Below are 15,813 nucleotides of genomic sequence, written 5' to 3' on the forward strand. Positions count from 1 at the left end.
TTACCAGCAGTGGATGGTCTTTCTTGTTAGTAGCCATTGTATTTCACGTGAAAAACTTCAGCCTTTTTAATCCTTTCCACCTACAGTCACTTCACAAAAGAAAGCAATAGATGTCACCAAGTGACAAACAGCATAGTGACATCAAAACAGAAAACAGTTCACATTGTGACTGCTTTCAGTGCCATATTTTCAGCAGGTGGAAGAAAATAGAACTATTATTTGCTCTGTATACTCCATGAGCACACCGATTAATAACTATAGTTATGATGTTTCGGTGTCCTGCAATGTATGCAGCCCGCACTGCAGTGCTTGAAGCAACAGAACTTTAAACATAACCACCTGATAGCTAAAGATGTACTTGGCAGCTTGTTTTTGTATAAATTTTATTTTATTTATTACTACATTTCTGGTGTAATTTTGTGTACTGACTCATTCAGTGGCCATGTAGATTGGCTCCTCAGTTCAGTCCTGTGGAACTAGATGTGTTAATGAATAAATGAAGAGGAAGGAACAGATAGGAAGTCTTATCTCTCAAGTAATTCATTTTTACTTTTATATTTTAATTAACTCGGCTTACTCTGATTTTTCTTGTATAAATCTTGAATGCTCCTAACATTTGGTTCATTTGTGTCTTAGGGAGCTGATTCATCATTGATCCCAACAGTATCATTCCCAGCTTTTGCAACCCATGAGGAGGTTTTGTATGAAGAGACTAAAGCAAATATCATTCGTCGACTGAAAGGTTCATATGGGTTTAGGCGTTTTGGACGAGATGGCTTCAAATGTAAACTGGAAGATGATAAGCGAAGATTCTATAACGAAGGGGAGATAAGGGTATTGATAATGTGATTATTAAGTTGTAGTTTATCTAAATCATATACAATAGTATCATCTAAAGAGATGACATATTCGTTGATCAAACTTTTGATTTCTTCATTCAGAAAAGATTTTATATGTCATTTTATGTATGTTTCCTTTTTTCTGTCTTTTTCAGGAATTTGAAAACATTGAATGTGAGTGGCCTCTCTTTTACATGTTCATGATAATTGATGGAGTCTTTAAAACATTGCCAGATCAAGTTGAAGAATACCAAAATTTATTGAAAACGGAAATAAAAATGGATACTAATGGTGGTATGTTGCTTTGTTATCTATGTTGAAATATATAGAACCCATGTTACTGAAAACAGTACTTACTATTTCTTGCCATTTCAATATTATACATAAAGAACAATTTTTTGGGCCCCTGTCTGGGCTGTTGGTGTCATTTTTTTGCACCATTTTGTAATTACTTCACCAACTGTTCTTTCCAGAATGCATCAGCAGTACTTTCTTATGCATTCCTAGCCATTGCTCAAGGTACCTGAAGAGAATTGGTCACAAGCTGTCTAAATGTTCGAAAATGAATTAAACAAACTAGACTTTCCCAGAAAGCTGTGTTTGAAAGTTCTATTTCCAATTATAGATGGAAACACTCTTTTTGTTTGTGTTCTGCAAAATTTTGTTTATTTGATTTTCCATATTCCACACTCTATTCTCAAGACATAAACATATGGGAGTGGGGGATGTTTTAACTTCTTAAGAATACTTATTGATGAAAAATGAAATTTGCTGAAACCCTGTAGTATATCTACAAAACCATTAATTCAGCTGTTTCTGCTACAAAAATAATTACTATCTTTGAGGGCTCTGAAATCAGTAAGTTAACATAGTTTGCATATGTTCAAGCACAGATGTTCTATGAGTTAATATTCTGGAATTATTCATCATTTAGGTAAAAATCATTGGAATTGTGTGTTCCGCATTTTTCATCTTGCATGTGTATGTTTAACTGGCTGGAAATATTAACAACAACCTTATAATGCACTTACTCAAACATGCACACACATACACAGATTTTATTTATTTTTGTCTTATACCGTGCACAACTGGTCTGGGGGGGGGGGGGGGGGGTAGATTCTGAATAAGGTTTAGGGAAGTTTCCTTTGGTTATCAGGTGAATGCTGGAACAGGAAATCCTCTCCCAAATGTTCCCAATTGGGAACTTCCAGCTTGCTGGGATATTTGGCTGAAAAGAACAAAGTTCTATAACAGTTCATCCTGCCCATATCAGTCTTGATTGGAGAAGTTTTGAGAGTAGTACAGATATTCACAGACATTACACTAGAAGAAGAATTGCTCTGAGAGCTCTGCACATACTTAATTATGTGTATAAACAGTTCATTCATCCTGGGAATTGAGAATTTCAATGATTTTTTTCCTGTATTGGGGGAACAGACCAGAATCTTTTGCCTGGGGAGAGATCATGGTGACACCTTTCAATTCAAGACCACATGTCCTGAAAATCTGTGAAGTGAAATGCTAAGGCACAATCTAGATATAGTGAGGGGTCAGTAAAGTGAAATGGAAAAAAGACAAGGATTTCTTGTCAGATGAGTATAGGATGATATCAACAGCAGCAGAAAATGGTGCAATGGGAGTGGGTCGTCAGAGAGTGAATTAATGTGAACACTTCAGTGATAGTGTTGTTTCATCAGAATTGACAGCAAAACAATACTGACAATGATAGTTCAGGTATACATTCCAATGTTGCAAGTCGAGATGAAGAGCTAGAGAAAGTATATGAGGATATTGAACATGTAACTGATTACGTGAAGGGCGATGGAAGTCTAATATTCATGGGAGATTGGAATGTGGTTATAGGGGAAGAAGTAGAAGAAAGGGTTATGGGAGAATATGGGCTCGGTAGCAGGAATGAGAGATGAGAAAGAATAATTGAGTTCTGTAATAGTGAATATTCTGTTCAAGAGTCACAGACATTTTTCTGTCTGCTTGTGTCTGTGTATGTGCGGATGGACGTGTGTGTGTGTGTGTGTGTGTGTGTGCGAGTGTATACCTATCCTTTTTTTCCCCTAAGGTAAGTCTTTCCGCTCCCGGGAATGGAATGACTCCTTACCCTCTCCCTTAAAACCCACATCCTTTCGTCTTTCCCTGTCCTTCCCTCTTTCCTGAAGAAGCAACCGTTGGTTGCGAAAGCTTGAATTTTGTGTGTATGTTTGTGTTTGTTTGTGTATCTATCGACCTGCCAGCGCTTTTGTTTGGTAAGTCACATCAACTTTATATATTAAAAACAAAGATTCCAAGACTTACCAAGCGGGAAAGCGCCGGTAGATTGCCTTAGGGGGAAAAAAAGGATAGGTATATGCACGCGCGCATACACACGAAAGAAACTTCCACATGGGAAAAATATATTAAAAACAAAGATTCCAAGACTTACCAAGCGGGAAAACGCCGGCAGACAGGCACAAGAACAAAACACACAAACACACACACAGAATTACTAGCTTTCGCAACCGATGGTTGCTTCTTCAGGAAGGAGAGGGAAAGACAAAAGGATGTGGGTTTTAAGGGAGAGGGTAAGGAGTCATTCCAATCCCGGGAGCGGAAAGACTTCCCTTAGGGGGAAAAAAAGGACAGGTGTACACTCGCGCGCGCGCACACACACACACACATAGAAAGAAACTTTCACATGGGAAAAATATATTAAAAACAAAGATTCAAAGACTTACCAAGCGGGAAAGTGCCGGTAGATAGGCACAATGAATAAAACACACAAATACACACAGAATTTCAAGCTTTCGCAACCGGCGGCTGCTTGTTCAGGAAAGAGGGAAGGAAAAGGAAAGACGAAAGGATGTGGGTTTTAAGGGAGAGGATAAGGAGTCATTCCAATCCCGGGAACGGAAAGACTTACCTTAGGGGGAAAAAAGGATAGGTATATACTCTCGCGCGCGCACACACACACACACACACACAGACACACACACACACACACACACAGACATATTTAAAGGCCTCATCTTGACAAGAGTCACAGGGTGTTCCCAACAGTTGAGTCTCACACGCTCAGTTTCAGAGGAAACAGCACCTTGAATTAGTTAATTAGGATGATAAATGTGATATCCGGAGTCCTGCCCAGTTCCCGTCTCCACTGTACAGGGCACCTAGGTCTACCATCAACACACTACTGACAGTCAAGGGGATGGCTTTTGATAGATCCTGTACTTCCAGCAGAGGAACCAGTGTCCACAAGAGAGGGTAGTACTTGAGGTCTCTTTGGTATGGGTGGTATATGATTCTCGTTAGCACTCCCAACACATCCGTTTGCAGCAATTTTCAATCACTTGATAGTAGTCAGGGCAATTTCCATCTGCTTACAAATAGTAACCAACTCATCCCATGTCTCAGAATAGCGTACTCAACGGAGCTACAGTGTGGCTGGTGCAGTATTTTACAGAACAGTAGACTTGTTCAGTTTCTTGTAATTTATTGGTCTTTTATGCTACAAATATTGCAATTATCATTCTAGAGCTGAAGTAATTAACAACCGTAATGAGGTATCTGTTACAACAGAAAAACGTTTTTGAGGTTATGGTCACTAACAAATTCAACAATAGTGTCAGATTACAACAAATGTATGCAATATACACTCCAGTTAAGAGAGAAATTAGGAAACATGATTTACCACCTATTCACAGGAACTGCAAAGCACAAGTGGCAATTTACTGCAAAATGAGTTATAGACAAGACTGACAAGTTATGAAAATTCTTAAAAATATATGTTTGCAAGCATTCAAAAATTCTCAAAAATATACCTTTCTTCGTGTAAATATGTTGTGAAATTAGGAAAAAATACTTTTTGAATGAAAATGGTGTTGCCAAAAATTTATAAAAATCACAAATTAAATTTACAATTGTCAGTATAGTGTGAGTTCTTAGTGGCACTTTAAATGTTCAGTAGTGCACAATATGAGCCCATACACATGAGTACTGATACAATAAATGGAAGATTATGTGAAAAAGACACAAACAGTAAAATATTAGAATCTAGACTTTTGAATAGGATGAATCTGGCACACATGGTCTCACACATGGGAAAATTCATAAGTTGCTTTTATATATAAATAAAAATGTAATTTGCATGGATTTTTTACATAGCTGAATTTGTGACACCTTCTACACTGACTTGCCTGTAGTGTTAGTTTATACAGTCAAAATTGGAAAAATTGTGGGTACCAATGATACATGTCTTGCATTTGGATGTAGCTAACTATGCTAAATTGCTAACTGTGACAAAATAAAATGATCAACATGCAACATGATGGTTTCATTTTAATTTTTCATACCTCTGTACACCAGGAAGGTTAATACATATAGTTTCATCCCATTATTTACTTGTTTTGGTGACCAGTCGAACTGAAGCAGCGTCGTTGCTTCATCAATGAGGCCCTGTATTTTTTCCTATCAGTGTAGTCCTCATTCTTTTCCAACGACTTATATAACCATCTTTGTCTGGACTTTTCTGTCATCTTATCCCTCAGTGTTCCCTTCAAACACATCCCTTATAATTTCTCCATCTCTTCATGTTACATGCCCATACCTAGTTAACTGCTTTGTTTTAACTTGTGCTACAGTGTCCAGTGTTCCACCCAATTCTGCCATCTCTTTATTTGTTCTTGTTCTCTTGTTTCATCTTGTAAGTGATCAAAAATTTCTAATCTATTAGCAGTAATCATTGACGATTCTTTTTTGCTGCATAAGAAGGGATTTTGTAGTATTAAGAACTAAATTGCTATAGTCAAGCTTGGCTGTTTCTGACAAGATTGAGTTTTGAACTCTTTGTTACTGTCCTTGTGTCATTACCAACTACAATGGACACTGCAAGTCTTGACCAGAAAGATCTGCAACAGGTGTCAGAATTAATTAAATGGAAAGAGCATATGATTTAGTTAACAACATTTACAACAAGAAGAGCACCTCAGGAAGCATAAAACTGAAAAACTATGTCGTAGTGGTAAAGCCAGAATGATTAAATGCATGCAAATACTTGATACTAAACGACAAGCTGGATTGGGTAGGAGTGTTTGAAATATGGATCATTAGAAAAATAATGGATGCAACACAAACAAAGGAAGTTTGGAAAATGAGTAACAGTTTTTGACATTGCCACCAAATGAAAGAGGGCAGTCTAACAAAACATGTATTCCTGTATTTCTGGAAAAAGAAGTCAATGATAACCTGTGGATCACAGAAATAAGAAAAGAACTGGAAAGAGACAATATCAATGAATCAGGTACAACAGATAAAAACTCTCTTAGAACTAAGATACTCAATTTACAAGGCTCCCAAGATGGGGGAAGGGGGGCTACAAAAAATGTAACCCATGAACAGAAGACAGAATAGACAAGCTGGGGAGAAGATGAAGCAGTGTTGAAAAAAAGTGAAAAACAATTAAAGTAGAGAAACTGAAGTTATGTGACCCCCAGTTTGTCAATGTGAAGATAGATAAGGTCATAATTCATGTTTAATTTCACATGTGATAAGACTGTAAATATGTACTTAAATTTTATTTCAGACCCAGTTATTCCAATGTATTTTTATGTACCAGAAGGGTACATTGAATTGGAGAAGCAAGAGCCTGGTACACACGCCCGCCAGCCAAGTTCCGAGGGCAGTGGGGGTAGTAATGGTATATACCTTTGGAATCAAGCAATGTTTGTGATAGCACAGTTATTGACAGCTGGACTGCTACACATTAATGAACTTGATCCTATTAGACGATACTTACCTTCATTCAACAGGCCACGCAAAGCTGGAAGATACTCAGCCTTTCAGGTGAGGATGTTACTTTCTTGCAGTATAATCTTTATGGTTGCTGGATGTTTATTAAGTGTTTGCTTAAATCAGATAACTTGTGGTTGCTTAAATTTGAAAAATAACTTAACACAGTGTGAGGAAAGACCACCAGTTACACTGAAAACGTCTTGTAATCTTTTTCATTACTTTGCACATCATCTTACCGCTTACATGTAGGTCATTTGTTTTGGCTTTTTGCTGGATACTCACTAGTTTTTTTTGGGGGGGGGGGGGAATTGAGGAGGTCAGAGTTGATGATAGAAAATTGTATTTTTTAGCTACACATCAAAAGTTCGTGTAAAAACATACATTTTTTATTTATGTTATATGAGGTCCAAAGTTAATAATGTAGCGAGTTATTAACATTTTGGAGTTTTCATGCTGTACCTAGGGGTACCTGTCTTTCTATGCATCTAGTAGAGTGAAGGCAGTGGGTCAAGGAATTAGCCTATCAAAACACTGGTCCATGTTCAATTCTTGATGATGAGAATTTCTTTGAAGTAAAATGTCTGAATATGCAATTAACAATCAAATAATTGTACATAATGTATTGATAGTTATTTTCGTTGTGATACATGACGTGCTATGATAGTACTTTTGTGGTTGATGTTGCTCACCTGACCTGCGCCATGAAAGTAATACCACCAAGATGTACTTGTCTTTGTCATCTGTATTGTGATGTTTACTTTTCTGACAGGTAAAAAATTTCATTCCACAACTTCAAAATCTTGTGACACCACAGCAGAACAAAGAACTACAAGGTAGGGTGGATGCTATCAAAATTCATGCATTCAATGCTAATCAGTTGTCCACACCTGTCTTTCAAGATATGCCTTTTTACACTTGGTACACCTCCAAATTGATGTTGGATGGATTTTTTAACATTTCCATGTCCAATGTAACAGAAAACATTTCCGTGCTGTGAAATTTCATGGGTGTGCTGTGCATGGTGCAAAAAAAATTGTGTTTTGCCAGTTTCTGTGGCCAGTTTCACCCACTTATTTTGAGAACGCTCATGAATAGATGACTGTTTAGGATCATGCAATAATGTACTTCAGGTGTACTTTTGTACTATGTTTCACAATGAAAATAAGTGTCAAAAATTATTTGTAGTTATTGGATTATTAATCACGCCTCCCGATGTTTTATTTCAAAAAAAGCAAAGAAAAGTGTTCTGACTATCAGAATGTTGTCAAAACACTGAAAAACATATTGAATGAAAAAAAAAGAAAAAAGAAAAAGTAATGACCAAGAATCAAACACTGACCAGCTGTTTGGTAGTCTAATGCCGTGACCACTCAGCCACCAACCTCGCTCTGCTAGACGACTTGAATCACAGGTACCCAAGCGGCTGCATGAAAACACAAAAATATTAATAACTCAAATATTATTAAGTTTGGACCCCATATAATTACAATAACATATTTTTGTTTTTAGAGAATCTTCCAAGCTTTCGAAATATGATTTTCATCATCTACTTTGACCCCAATTTTTTCAAAAACAAGGAAGTGTCTAGAAAAGAGCTGAAACATGTGTCTCTTTATTTTCTATATAGATCATCCTGTGGGTCATGTGACCCACATGACTGATCCTCCCTTTGTTAGTACTAGGTTTGGACTTGCTTAGTTTTGCAGAAATGAAATTTCTATTTGTGTGAATTAAAGAGAAAGGTACAGATTAATGGAACACATTGTAAATAAATATGAATGTTATAAATCGCAGAGCTAGGTGGAAGATGTTTTCTGCAGAGTAGAGAAAAGCAAAGACAAAGGATAGGAACTAAGAGATGTGAAAATAGAAAATAAATTTATAAGGAAAGCAATTTCAAGAAAGTGTCACATTAAAAGAAGAACAAGAAAAGTAAACATGGAAAAAATAAGAAATAAATAACCTGAAGAAGAAAGAAACTGCAAGAGGTATGGATAGAGTGAGCATGGGTTATAAAAACAGTTAAGGTAGGAGAGAGATACATGAGTATCAACAGAGAAAATTTTAACATATGTTTGTGTGCATAGCAGGCAGTGGCCACTCATGTATAGAATATCAGTTTCTCTTGTTCTGCTTTCCAAAATTCTGAAAGGCAGGTTAACCTGGCTTGAGTTCAGAGAAAGCACTAATTTCACTGCTGTTAAGTTAAATAGCTTGATATGGAACAGAATTGGGCCAAAAATTTATTTCCATGTCACCTTGATAAGTGCTGCATGGAACTATCTTAGATATGCTCACTTCTTGGATACTAGAAATGTTTACTCCCCCTCCTTCCCTCAATTCCACAGCCTCCTCGCCCTCCTGCTCTCCATAAAGAAACATCATTATGATTCCAGCACTCAGCATGTCATCATCGAAAAAGGTGATGGAGTGTTTGAAAGCTTTCCATAATTTTGTTAGAAGAATAGTCTCTGTGTATCACATATTGTGCAGTTTCAGTCAGCTGAAAGCAAATGGCAGAGAAGCAGCTGTTTGTTAATATTCAAACTTTTAAATCTTAACTACCATTCATCATAGATCACATGCTGAGATCACAATTCTTGGTCACAAGTGTTAGCTTCTGAACTATTATGCATTCCCCTCAAACCATTCTGGACAAGTGTTCTGTAAGTATGCAGCAGTCCTTGGGGATATACTATCTACCATATTGAAGAAAATGAGAAGTTTTATTTCTGTGTGATGTCTTCCAGTGAGAATTTATTTTGTAGAATGTTTAATGTAATTATCATTATATAGAAACAAAAATCAATACTATTAATGCATAAAGATGTTGTAGTCAAAGTGTATATACTCATTAGAAACAAGATCATACCATTACCTTTCATTTTGAAACATATGTGCTCTCATTAACAAGATCTAGATATTAAGTTGTAGCTGAACTGTATTGTAAACATGATTTTCCCCCCCTTAGTTGTAACCTGCTGCTTATTCCTTTTACAAAAGTGCAATATTTATTCATTATTGAACACTCATTATGTTATTAAAGGTAATGTTTCCACAGGTCTTGATGAATTATTATATGTTCTTTTTTTCCATTTTAGGCAAAACCAACTATTGTAAGTACATCAAACTTTGTACACAGTAGATTGTTGCTGCAGAATGTGTGCTTCTGTGGCTTGTTTCTTTTCTCTGCTTTTGAAATTTCTTTTTCATCTTTCACTGACTTTAATGTCCACTTCCTTGTGTTTGGAAAACATTTTAGATGTTTTTTTGGAAAAGAGATTGTAAGATGAGCATCAGTAAACATAAAACAGTCTTATTGTATTTCATTGTACTTTACATTACTGTATTGATCTCTCTTCCATCATTTTTTGTCTACATACTGTAGTCTACTCAGTTTCAGTCAGATCATTTTGGGGGAATCAGATTAGGAAATAAGACACTGAAAGTATTAGAGATGATTTTCTGTTGGAGTAGCTAAATAACTGAAGTAATGTGGACTTTCAGTAGTAAGGAAAGCTCTGCTGAAAATGAGAAATAAGTTCACATTGAATATATATTTAAGAGTTAGGAAGCATTTTTCTGAAAGTGTTTGTCTGCTGAATTGTCTTAAATGGAAGTGAAATGTGGACATGTAAAGACAAGAAGAGAATGTGGGATAAAAGTTGTAGAGGGAGACTGAGGGTTGAATATAACAAGAATATCCAAAAGAATGTAGGTTGCAGCAGTTACGCAGAGTTTAAGAGGCATGTTTTGGTAGACTGTTATGGAATGCTGCATCAAACTAATCTTCTAAGTGAAGACTACAACACCAAAATTTTTAATGATGTTACTACCATATTTTGTGCAGATTAGTAAGTTTATATTATTCCTGCCTGGTGCTTATCAGTTAATCACTCTTTTATCACTGTTAATTTTTGGTTCCAACAAAAAGGATTCTATCTATGTTACCAGTAATACTTTGAAATACAATTATATCAGAAAGTAGTTAAAATTTAATTTCTTTCATTTCTACTAAATGAGTTGGTATTAGATATTGTGCACTGAATTTTGCCATGACAAATATATTTAAGCGAATCACTATAAATAATGTATTTTGCAATAACTGAGACAAAGATACAGCATGTCTGAGACTTAGAGTGACATTGACATGCAAGGGAATTTTTTAAATTTGAGATCTTATGTTGTATGAGCTTCATGGGTGTCCATGTTGAAACCATAAAGTCCTTGTATATATTATTTTTCTGGCTGGTTATGCTTGGTTTCTTCGAAGTGGTAACCTAAAGTTTCTATAAGCAAAATGCTTTTATAGTACCCACCATGAAGTAGTCCGAATATTGTGATTCTATAAAGTATAATATTCAATAGGTTGCAAACACAACTTTGTTTGTTATATGCATCAGAAACCAAAAAGTTATGTTTCTAACACAAGAATTAAAACTATGTATCCAGACTCCACAGTACAGGATTATGAAAATTTAAAACAAATTACAATGTGGAACTAGATATGCTGAAATGAAAATTATATGCCACTTTTGTGGATGTGTGTGTTGTATCATTATTAAATCCTAATAGAGCTATCTTTGGCTTTTGCACTGTGTATGTGGCTCAGTTATATTACTTACACATACGAGTTTTGTGTACATTTAATAAAATCAGTAATTTATGTTAGTACACAATGAGAGAATAAAATTTCTGACTGTTTGAGTTCTGCAAAATTTGTATTCAAGAAAAGTACTTTAGGCAGTGAAATGTAAATACTTCTTTCTATTATCTGAGTGTTTCATGACACTCTACCTGCACTGTATATGGAAATCGACAACTAAAAGTTCGTTGTTATCGATTTCAAATATCCTTGACACAGCCCATTTTCAGATGATGTTATTGTTAAAAACCTTTGTAAATACAAATAAGTGGGTTGTATTTTTGTAGCAAGACAATTGGTATATAAATCATGAATAGTAGCATATAAAATGTGTATCTGAAAGTGAATTATGCAACAGATAGTGCACCTAAATCACAGTGCATAAAATATCTGTATGCCAAGTGTAATATTGATGGAGCTCTGAACAAGAAGAAAATTCTTGGTGGGTGTATTTCTCTTATTCCAACTTATAGAATATAAATAATTCTATGGGGCAAGAGAAACATTCACAGTATAGAATATGTGTTTAGCTGCAGATTGTCATATGTCTCTTTCCACATGTGTGTCCACACACATTGCATACCATGGAGAATTAATGTGGGGTGGAGGGGGGGGGGGGGGCTGCTATTTAATATAAAAATATTGATGGGCCACTTTAATTTACTTACGAAATTTGTTAAAAGAATGAAACTCATGTTTGAAAACAAAATGAAGTAAATGCTTTAAAAGAAAGCAGCTAGTTGTATTTAATCTGTGTATTTTTCATTTAAATAAAAATATCGTAATCACTAACATAAGCTTCATAGATGCTCTTAAAAAAATTCATAAAAGTGGATATGGAAATGAATTTTTTGAAACAGAACTTCCATCACTGGTAGGTAAACAAGGATGTATGTGGATGGGCACAAATGGAACCAGTTTCTCCAGAAACTTGAGTAACATGTAATGTAAAGTAATGGGAGGTAAACAAAGTGCAAAAGCTACATAATTATCCACTGTTTGCATTCGCTTCAACTGTTCATATGGTCTTCAACTTGGTATCCAATCTCAAAATGACTACTTTCTCAAGTCTGTCCTTTTCTCCCATTCCCATTGTAAACCACTAAAGGAGAATGATTTTACCAAGAAGTTTGTAAATAGAGGCCTTTTTTTGTGTATCAGTTTTATTGTTTGTAATATTTTACATTCTTATAAAATTTCTAGCTTGCACATGTGATGTTCTGTAACAGGAAGAAAAACAAATCCTTGACTAAATTTCCTTTTTGTATTCATTTTCTTTTAATCTTCTTCTTGCTTTGTGTGCAGAGCACATTGTTTGTGACACTTGCATGGCATGTTTCTCTTCATGTGCATTGTGTCTAATATTTGTTGCTATCTTAGCTTAATAAGTCCTCTACCATTGACTGTTTTTCTAGCTTGTTGGCTTCCAAAATCATGAGTAGTATACTCTGATTCAGTTCTTGCACTGAAAAAAATTCCGTACAGTAAAAACAAAACATCTACTAATGAGACAGTAAAGTTGCCATAAAGATTTAGCATGCTTAATTAATTTGCATTGTGTTTCCACGCACCTTATTTCCTTTCAAGAAAATAAGTTAGATGGAGCACAAACTGGTTCTACCTGGAGGAAAGGCCTGTGCAAATTTGATATATGGAATCTAATTACCAGGAAACATATTTATTAAGGTAATACATATTCAGAATAATTTATGAATATTTTTGAGAATTAAATTGTAAAGTCTTAGTTGGTTTACTTCAGCAAATTATTCTACAATATCTGAATAGCCTTTTTTCCCTTTACAAATGTTTGTCTTCTTTCACTATTTCTATTTATTTCCTTTCCTTTTCCCATTGTTTTTATCAGTGTCTTAAGAGAGGTGCTGAACTCATCTTCTGAAAACTTGAGAAAAATATTCATATTTCCATATGTACATACAAAGTCTTAAATCCTAAACTGGTGTGCTTATGAGAATAAATCTCCAAAGTAATTTTGTAAATAACTCCTGACATAAATTTTGCTGACTGCTAGTTAGTTTCAGCTCCATTTTTCAGTTTTATATAAAACAAATAAAATAATTGAATGTTAGTCTCCAGTCTGAATGATTCATAGCCCATACATATTTACCATTATGCTGAAATACCTGTCCTGTGCATGATGTGATGTGTCTGACAATGCTGAGCAATTAAATGAAAAATAGGTGCCTGTTTGAAGAGGTAGTACTGCTGCTGCCTTGGTTAATCTTCATATGAAATATCTGTATTTTTGTTGTATATTGGAAAGCACTTCAACTAGCAAAAAACTTGATGGAGTATGAAAATTCAAACACCAGATTACTTCTCTATAAGCAAAGGATATAAAGCAACAAAAAGTAATGTAAGTGAAGAATGATTTGCAAAAAATAGATAAATTGCCACTGTTTTACTAAATGATGCCTTTTCACCTGCTATTGCTTATATACGTTGCTTAATCTTTTGCAGTTGTATCTTCTAATTCCTTGTGGAATACACACTTAGTTTAGATCTTTAATAAAAGAATTTTCCACTTGACCATTTGATACCTGAACACTACCTGAGCATTGATAAAATACCCACAGCCAAAAAGAAGACTTACCAAAAGGATAGTTGCTACATGCCACACAGCAGAGGTGCTGAGTCATAGATAGGTACAACAAAAATACTCTCAGAAAATGAGCTTTTGGCCAACAAGGCCTTCATTGGATATAGACAAAACACACACACACACACACACACACACACACCACTCTCTCTCTCTCTCTCTCTCTCTCTCTCTCTCTCTCTCTCTCTCTCTCTCTCTGCTACAGCCAGTGTGTGTGTGTGTGTGTGTGTGTGTGGGCACGCGCGCGTGTGTGTGTGTTTCTGACAAAGGCTTTGTTAGCCAAAAGCTCACTTTCTGAGAGTCTTATTGTTGTGCCTATCTGTGATTCAGCATCTGCACTATATGGTGAGTAACAACTGTTCTTTTCATAATATTGTTACATTCCACCCTGAATATTCCGCTGTCAAATAAATTTTTTAATTCTATAACATCTACTTCAGAATTCTTTTTATTACATGTAAGAGGTACACTCTGTACCTTTTTCTGAAGTGCTACCAGAGGTAAACAAAGTGGCATTAACTGTTGTATAAGTCTGAGAAGTTACTCAGTTTGGTGTTCCTAATTCACCATATTCACTAATGACACTATCATTTACAAGACCAATTTCAAACAGATGCACACAGATCATAAACTCCCAAAGGTAATTTCAATGACTTATAACAACTAACATTTTCGGAGAAAGCACTCCTCTAAGTTCCCAGATACCCAACTTGTCACCAAACTTAATTGGGAATGTGTACTACAGGCTATATTCAAAAATTGAACTCATCTGATTTTACATTGAAAATGCATTCTCACATTGGGATGAATTTGTAACAAATACTGGCAGCTTTGCTTATTTTCACTCTGTAATATTGCTTGGAATCAGTCTCTGTGGAAACTACTTATATTCTAAAGGGCTTCATTCTTCAGTAAAGAGTGAATATAATAATATGTAGAGCAGGTCCAAGAACCGCTTGCCATAAACTTTTAAGGCAGTTGAGAATACCTATGACTGCTTCCCAGTGCAAATTTTCTCCAACACATTCTGTTATAAAAAGCCAAATCTCTGTGAAAACAGATCAAAAAGACCCAGTGATGATACCAGGTGCATTAAAGACATCCAGTGTTCTTGATGCAGAAATATCCAAAACATGCTGGCACCAAAATCTTCATTTTGCTTGCCATTGAGCACAAAGCCCTAAGAAATCAAAAATTCCTTTTCACTTCTAAATTAAGACATTTTTGTTGGATCGTTACTTCTATTTAGTTTATGTGTTGAACAAATAATTGAACTTCATAAGCAGTTTACGTTTCTCAACTGTTGACATAAACACTGTGTATATAAGCTGGTTTCGTGCAAATAATATGCTTATTTGTGTATTTTGACACCATATTTGTATTATATATGCACATTTGTATGTACTGTTTGGTCTTTAATGTTATGTATTATTTGTCTTATTACTGTGTATGTGTTTTTGTTTATAACTGTACTTGTTGTTTGGCTTTAAGATAAATTCAGTAGCATCTTCAGTGGAAGTCCACTGCAGATATAGCAGGGGAAGCATGTAGTTAAAAGCTCTGAGTTTGAGATATCTTAATATACGAGGCTGTGCTGAAATGTAATGCTTCCAAATTTTTTATGTGAAAACTCCCAAAGCTTTTGTAAATGAAACAAATATTATTTGCATTCAACATCTTTATTCTTCATGTCTACACATTTATTTCTCAACATAGTCACCATGGCGATGAACTCATTTCTCCCAACAAGAGAGTAGTTTGTTGATACCATTGGTGAAGAGTGTTTGACTTTGTTGATGGAGCCACAACCTCACCTCTGCTTGCACCGCTTCATCACTATCAAAGTGAAGTTCTCAAAGGTGTTCTTTAAGTTTTGGAAATAGGTGAAAATTGGATTTGACCAAAGCAGACTGTAAGGAGGATGATTG

At 35.3% G+C, this 15,813-nt stretch overlaps 1 protein-coding gene across 4 annotated transcripts in view; it reads left to right on the forward strand.

Moving 5' to 3' along the window:
* Nucleotides 1-15,813, forward strand: part of LOC126272134 (probable phosphorylase b kinase regulatory subunit beta) — a 154,438-nt gene that overhangs the window by 48,163 nt on the left and 90,462 nt on the right. For 2 of the 4 annotated variants that reach the window (XM_049974738.1, XM_049974739.1), the window contains exons 9-12: nt 637-834; nt 995-1,133; nt 6,415-6,674; nt 9,725-9,739. In XM_049974738.1, the coding sequence (XP_049830695.1) occupies nt 637-834; nt 995-1,133; nt 6,415-6,674; nt 9,725-9,739 (612 nt within the window). The remainder of the gene's footprint in view (nt 1-636; nt 835-994; nt 1,134-6,414; nt 6,675-9,724; nt 9,740-15,813) is intronic. The other 2 variants (XM_049974740.1, XM_049974741.1) reach the window with 1 other exon arrangement.

Source organism: Schistocerca gregaria, chromosome 5 (genome assembly GCF_023897955.1).
Source record: "Schistocerca gregaria isolate iqSchGreg1 chromosome 5, iqSchGreg1.2, whole genome shotgun sequence".
Taxonomy (NCBI): domain Eukaryota; kingdom Metazoa; phylum Arthropoda; class Insecta; order Orthoptera; family Acrididae; genus Schistocerca; species Schistocerca gregaria.